The following is a 7356-nucleotide window of genomic DNA, read 5'->3' as shown; positions in this document are numbered from 1 at the left end:
CAAATAAAATAGATTTCATTTAGTCCATAAAAAATATCAAATGATTTTAACCTAATTATCAAGCTCAATATAAAAAACTCATAACCTAATTACACAACCAGTACCTTTGTGTTAAAGATAGGATTTGTTATGAAGCCAAGAAGAAGGTGAAGCCAAGAAGAAGGTTGAAGGGACATGGAAGATGAGGGTTACAAACAGTAAAGATAGATTGGGCATCACTTCTGAAGTCTCGAAGAAGCTAAGTGTTGGAAGTCAATTGAAATACCAGCAGTTCCAAAACGCATAGCATCATGAAGTGAAAACGCACCGTTTCAGCATGTTACACGCACCGTTTCAATATTTCTTTAAGTGCATCGTTTTATTGTCTTTCTTTGAGTATTCTAGAACATTGTAGGAATACTTTCTGCTTTAATTCCGTTAGAGTCAGGACAGGTGTCCTATTTTCATTGCTTTGGATTGTTACCCCTGCGTGGGTATTAGGACGAGTCTGAAAACGAGAGGAGGATCATCTTTGGAAAATCATCAAACATTTGAATACAAGACTTGGGAGGTTTAAGGGTCCCTCGAAGAACCCTATATCATTCTTACGTATTTCTATTATCATCAGCATCTATACAAACAGATCCTGCACATTCAATTCCTCCATCCAAATCCATATCATTCCATTTATTACATCCATACTACAACCCAGAATTATAGGAACCTAATCCTGTTTTATTTAAATTTTATGCTTATAGACAAGCTATTATATTTTTATTAAGAAAAATTTCAACAAAATTCTTGAATTTCATATTGTTCTACTTTATCGATGGCTGTTTTAAGCTGGATACAGTCTAAAAACAATACCTAGGTGAAGATGCAACAATAATCGGAAGAAATTGCTTCCGGGCTCCGTTAATACCCAGAAAAAACCGATTCTTTGGTAAATTTTATATATTTACGACTTGGATTTACATCTTGATTCTTAATATTATTAAATTGTATGCTTGTTCTATCACTTTATGAGAGAATTGCTCAATTGTCGATGCATGTTGATTCAACTGATGAAGCTGGGGCAATCTTACATGCAAAATTGATGTCAGCTGATTCCATTTTGGAATGTTAATACGAGATGAGATCCTCTTTTGCCTAGTGTCAGAGTAATTGGTTATTCCTGGGATGTGAATAAATGCTATAATCAAACATTATATAAAATGGAATTGGAATTTCTTACAACTGTTGCTTTTGTATGATCACATGTGCATTTATTTTAAGCAGTGAACAAAAGGAAATGACGCTGATAGTCTATGTCAAAACTGAAAGAACATCCCCAAAGACGGATAAGAAACGAGCTGTTACACCCCAAATGATGACAAATCACTAATGTATAGACTTCCAATATATATAGAAAGAGAGAAGGAAATCATCACTGAGCTTGCATGAGAGGTCTCTGCACTTTATACATACAACAAGGATGATAAAACACACAAGTAAACAAGTTAAGGTAGCAGCATACGTACAAATGTATATTGCTGTTTACGAAGGGACAGTTGAAATTAAAGATAAAGGACTACTGCTGAAACCCATCCAACTGCGTGATGAACATGGGATTGAATCCGCTATAAAGCCTGTTTTCATGAAGTCTATTAAAAAGTGACTTCCCCAATCCATATTTCCTCGCAATGTCAGAGCGGGCCCAAGCTGAATGTCTTGTGGATGCGCCGGTAACTATAACTGCTGTTTTGTCAGTAGCGAAATTAGCCAAAGGTATCACTGCCTCCGGCTCCATTGCCAATGAGGCATCTAACAGAAAAATGTGACTGAAATGTCCAGCAGGTATGCCTTCTTTGTGTAATCGAAAGCTACTAACGAAAGTTGACAAAATTACCCTGAATTTCCGAAGTTTTTGTAATGAAGGACAAGTAAAACATTCCCCTTTTATAGGACATGAACGAAGAATGTCAGCAGGTACCCCATCCATCTCTCGAAATGCCGCATTGGCTCGAAACATATCCGATTCTAAAATTACATTTTTCAAACTTCTGGTCAGCACGTCACATGTGCTGTTTGTAGGTGCGCATATAAGAATTAGACACTCAGGAGAGCTCCGATATATTTCACATACTGCTTCTTGAACAACAATTCCAGTTTTTGATAGTTCTTTTGAATCCATTGCAGTGACACAGTGTGAGCCACTGAGAAGATAAGGTGGTGATCCCCGAAGGCTTGAAATGTGACGAATTGCAGAGACCTCATTTTTACCAACTTCATGATTGGCACGAAACAGAGTGGGTGGGTTAAGGTTGTCCTTTCGGGATACACAATATTCAGGAAAGAGGAAGTTCTGGACTGAAGGATTTGATGCAGTTTCAACTGCTTCATGAGCCCTCTTTAGGCACACTCTATTGAAAGAGAAGCTGATGTCGTATTTTCTGGAATGATAATGTTGTGAATGAAAATCGTCTCCGAATTCCACTAATACGCGAGTGCTCTTCACCACACGATAGATAAAACCCTGTTTACCATTTAGAAAGTCAGTACTGTAGACAATATGGCAGAACCACCTCATGCTTTGGTCAGCTTTCAATGTTTAGATTGCTTGTGCTATTCCACTATTTCAGTCAAAGTCATAGTGAAAACTATACGAACTTATGATTATATCCCTAAGATAAAAAGGAATAAAATAATAACATTAAGAAAATCCATACCATGGCTAGCTAGATAGGTGGCATCACTAAAACTGTTAGTTTCCATTTGAATTGAATAATGAAACTGAAATAAAATGAATAAGTTGAAAGATAAATAGTGTTACAATAACTAAGATAAAGACCAAAATAACATTACGAGTCATGGGAAGGAAAAAAATATGCTTCTATCTTTTTTTTGTAAATGGTATTATTCTTGTGATAAAATTCAAAAAATAATATGATCAATGCTCCTTTTTTAGCTCAACCTAACAGTGAACATTAATAGATAATGGACGTAGGGTCTTGATTTGCCCGCAAGTCCCTCAAATTTGAATTACTCTGAGCTGATGTATGTTCTATTATTGTTTTCTAACTTTGAACATCAATACTATTTTTGGGTCTAATCGAGTGCTTTCTATCTTCTTGGTTTTGCCCCTTTGTGCTTGTAATGAAATTTGAATTTCTTATGAAAAGGACCCTCATTTCCAAAGCTGGCAACTGAAGGGCTATTGGCACAACCTAGATTTGTTTATACGTCTCATAATCCATATCTGGTAACTATTTTTATCGATGTCAGATAATTTTAATCATCCCCTTTTTTAAAATAATTTGTTTATGATGACGAATCTATGAGATCGTGCAAATGTGACATGCCTTTTCCCAATTATACTCCGGAGCCATGCAATGTTCCGCCATCCCATGTTTTCAAACAATTATAGTAAGAAACTTGTTTTTAAATAATGTCTATACATTACTCAATATCTCCTAATCCTTTAAATTTCCAGTGAGAAACATCCTTGTTATTGTCTTGATTCTTTGCATACATCCTTGCTACCAAAATAATATGCAAAAAATACCCACATGCTTCATCCACAAGCTAAATTTCATGACTTTATCAAGCATAAGCTAATGGAAGATCAGAAAGCTTACCTGAAAGGGCTCAATATCTTTACCCACAGGTCGCGCATAGACCAAGTCCCTCGATAAAAGGAATGGCCGCCTCTCAGGAATAGAATCAATCTCAAAAACTACAAATGTTTTATTCTTCTTCTTAAGATTTCCATTAAGATTTTTGTACTTGGTTGATTCTTTATAGATTGCTGCTTCATGGAGCTCCAAAGTCACATTCTTCAAGAGGAAATCACTCCATTTCTAATTCGAATAAAAGCATCAAGTTACAACAAGCCAGAATGAAAAAAACGTATCTAAAGTTAAGAAATGAATAGCATTCCTCCATCACAAAATTCTGCTAAAATGTTACATCTTCCATATCACTTAAGAAGATCACCAGAGAAGAAAATAATATAGTCTATAATTATAGAAGAGATTTCTGCAAATACGAATGTAAAACACTCCCTTAAGTTAAGAGCAGCTCTTTTTTTCCCGTGAAGAGTTTAGAAAAAGGACTTGGCTCATGTCAACATTGAGGTTCAATCAAAACTGGTTTTTTAAGTGGTTCTCTGTCATTTCTACTTGTCTGTAGTAAGGAGATTTCTTAATAGGGTTCACTGCATCTTTTCTGTTCCGTGCAGTATTTGCGTTGAAATACAAACTTGCTTGCCTGTCAGGTCCAATAGTACAAACAAAATTGTTTCGATATTTTTTTTCTTATATAGTTACGAAATTTCAAAATTTTGAGGGTGAACTAAAATCGTGTTATTTTTTATATGAAAATAATGAGCTTTTTAATTTGTTTATCAAATACTCCAAAATTTTGAGAGGGAGCAAAACTACCCTTATTTTCATTTAGGGAACAAATGAAATTTTAGCTTTATAAGGAACAAAAATTGCATTATATTGAAGGCAACACGTTAATTATAAAGTTGGAATGAGTCCAATCCACAATTTGTTTAGTATTCGGCTCCTTTATAAGAGTAACGTGCATCCCAATATTAAGTTTTCATAAATTTTCAGTATTGCAAATATTTCAAATTTCAATGTGGGTATGTGGTTATCAATACTGAATTTAAACTGATAAAGGAGGACCACTGAAATTTATCGGTTGGTTCCTAACTAGATGAGTTGACCTAACTTCATTATTATATCCAACCTGCTCCATCTCTAATTATTAACAAAGTACAGTACGAGTGCTAACTACCGATAAAAGGACATGATATCTAAGGAGAGTGTCCTGATCTTAACCATTGCCTCAGTTCCAGCTTAGAGTACGTTGATTTGATATTTTTTATTTTCACTAGAACTTTCAGCAGCAGGAAATAACAAGAAAATCATGAATTAGTAAAATTAATTAAAAAATTTACCATTAAGCAAGATTTCAGAGTGGACAATACACAAGAGGTTTGATATGCCGAGTTATTTGCTTTACAATTAAGCTACCTTAAAACAGCAATGTATATATATATATAGGGCTGTTATGAGTACCTCCAAGTAGAATTCCTCAGCATATAACAGAGCAGTAAAGTAAGCCTTGTACGTTGAAGGAGACAAACGCTGCTTCAGAATTTCAGGCACGATGTTCTCCTTGATCTGACCTTTGATGTACTCAGGAATTGCAAATATAGGTGCTGTACCATTTTCCAATATATAACTCTGTTTTCTTTCTTCATTTCCAGGAGTAGTAGTAGTTGGACATAGAACTGGCTTAAAGGTTGGAGGGGGCATAGGGGAAGATGAAGATGGCCCAGATGGAGGAGGCCCTTTTAGGGAAGATGCAGATGGCTTAGGAGAAGATTTTGGAGGATTAGGGAGAACTGGAGAGGAACTGGAAGAGGATGGGGGCAGATTGGATATAGAACTTGCAAATAATGATGTTGCACCCTTTTTTAATATATAACCCGTTTTTCTTTCTTCACTTACTGCATGAGATGTAGTTGGATATATGACTGGCTTGGAGGTTGGAGGGGGCTTAGGGGAAGATGAAGATGGCCCAGTTGGAGATGGAGGTCCTTTAAGGGATGATGCAGATGAAGAAGATTTTGGGGGATTACGGGGAACTGAAGAGAAAATGGAAGAAACTGGGGGCAGGTCAGAAGAAGAGGGAGAATAAGTATAAGAAAATGAAGGTGGTTGTAATGAATTTGAAAAGTTTGGAGAAATTTCATTAGTCCTTTGGGAAGATTCCTGAACATATGGCTCCTTGATTATCAATGAATTTCTTATCCATGAATCTACTGCAACTTTGGCTTGATATAATGAAGGACTAGGCCGTGAATATGGTAAAAGTGGGTCATTATCAGGGGACGATGTGGTTCTGGTTCTTCGAATTGATTTATATACTAAATGGCTGTTCCTCGAGGTAGTGTCATCATATTCATAACCATAACCAAAATGTTCTGTATGGCAACAAAGAATGAAACGCAAGAATTCTACAAACAGAGACATATCGTACTTCTGGTGTCAAAACGAAGGGAAACCACTTAACTCTGTCTGATTGCTGAGAAAATGGAACAAATTTCAGAACATAAGACATGAAATTCACAACCTAACCTAGCATATAGTAAAATCTGGCTAAGCTTATGAGAGATTAATGTTTTATCACGTCCAACATAGTTTTTTTAGATGCATCAAGTTCAGAATAGTTAGCATCCTGTTATTTTAAATTTGCTACTTTTAATAGTGATCGTTTCAAATATACGGCAATAAAGATAATATTGGCATGACTATATCAAATGTGCAGATCCTTTTTAGTGTGTTTGCGTGTGCGTAGCGAGAGAGAGAGAGTGTGTGTGTGTGTGTGTGTGTGTTTGGACGAAGAGAAAAAAGCGAGTACAGGTAAAGGAAACAAAATGTAGAATATTTTTAGTTCTTATTTTACTTTTAACTCCAAAAGAAAAACAAAGAAACAAATGGGTGATCGGGATTAATCTTGACTTCTCAAGCTTTTCTCTATTAAAGATCTAGCAACCAAGACTTTCATTACGGTTTCAAAACTTTCCCAGAAACCAAACAGGTGACTGAAAAGACAATCCAAAATCTGAGAAAACGGGGGATACGACGATGCATGGCAGAGATAAGAATTTACCTGGAGTTCGCGAGCCAAAGATTGAGCCCTGACTAGATTGTTGTTACATGGGAGACAATGATCTGATGATCCTGAAGCTCACTGACAATTCACAAACAAAGAACGGAGGCCAAAAAATATTCAACAGAAGGACAATGATAGCATGCCAACTTTACTTACAAATAAAAATTACATTTTAGAATTATAAAATGATTTTTTATAATACTGCTTTTGTCCTTTTTATTTAATTTTATTTTTTATTATTTATTAATGGTGGACTATCATTATTCTTCAGGAAGAAGGAAATTTCAAAGAAACTTGTCTGAAGATACTTTCCTCTTTTCATGGTACTGTGAATGCGTACGTGGCATTAGCGATCAGTTCTTGAGTTTTTCCATTTAAAAATGCTTTGATTCCGAATTCGGGACAATTGTGTCTCGAATGAGTTTTTTTTTTTTGTTTTTTACTTAAGATTAAGAAAATATTTTTTTAATAATGTTATAAATTTTTTATTTTTTAAAAATATTTATAATAATTAAAAATATATATAATAAAATAAAATGCATTATTCAATAAATTTATTCGGACCACATTTTCAATAGGAAAATGCTATATCTCTCGCTGGGGGCTCTCACTGGAGATTAGTAGTATATTTTTTATGTGTTTTTTTAAAATTATTTTTTATATAGATTCTTTTAATAATTTTAAATATTTTTAAAAAATAAAAAA

The 7356-nt window shown here is 34.8% G+C and overlaps 1 protein-coding gene across 1 annotated transcript; it reads right to left on the bottom strand.

Moving 5' to 3' along the window:
- Positions 1 to 1265: 1265 nt before the first annotated feature.
- On the bottom strand, positions 1266 to 6811 carry LOC108979588 (probable RNA helicase SDE3). Its single transcript, XM_035684874.1, has 4 exons — positions 6649 to 6811; positions 5049 to 6060; positions 3597 to 3818; positions 1266 to 2494 (listed from the first exon to the last, which is right to left on the bottom strand). Exons 2-4 carry the CDS (start codon positions 6006 to 6008, stop codon positions 1550 to 1552), a joined length of 2127 nt encoding a protein of 708 aa, XP_035540767.1. The 5' UTR covers positions 6009 to 6060; positions 6649 to 6811; the 3' UTR covers positions 1266 to 1549.
- Between the last annotated feature and the right edge of the window lie 545 nt (positions 6812 to 7356).

The sequence above is a fragment of the Juglans regia genome, chromosome 13 (genome assembly GCF_001411555.2).
Source record: "Juglans regia cultivar Chandler chromosome 13, Walnut 2.0, whole genome shotgun sequence".
NCBI classification, from domain to species: Eukaryota; Viridiplantae; Streptophyta; class Magnoliopsida; order Fagales; family Juglandaceae; genus Juglans; species Juglans regia.
Note: the sequence above shows the minus strand (reverse complement) of the source record. Positions and strands in the feature narration are given on the sequence as shown.

Coding starts and splice junctions, on each gene's coding strand:
- LOC108979588 (XM_035684874.1), bottom strand. CDS start 6,008: ATGTCTCTGTTTGTAGAATTCTTGCGTTTCATTCTTTGTTGCCATACA. Junction 3,819..5,048: donor CTGAGGAATTCTACTTGGAG/GTACTCATAACA, acceptor TATTCGAATTAG/AAATGGAGTGATTTCCTCTT. Junction 2,495..3,596: donor AAGATATTGAGCCCTTTCAG/GTAAGCTTTCTG, acceptor AATGGTAAACAG/GGTTTTATCTATCGTGTGGT.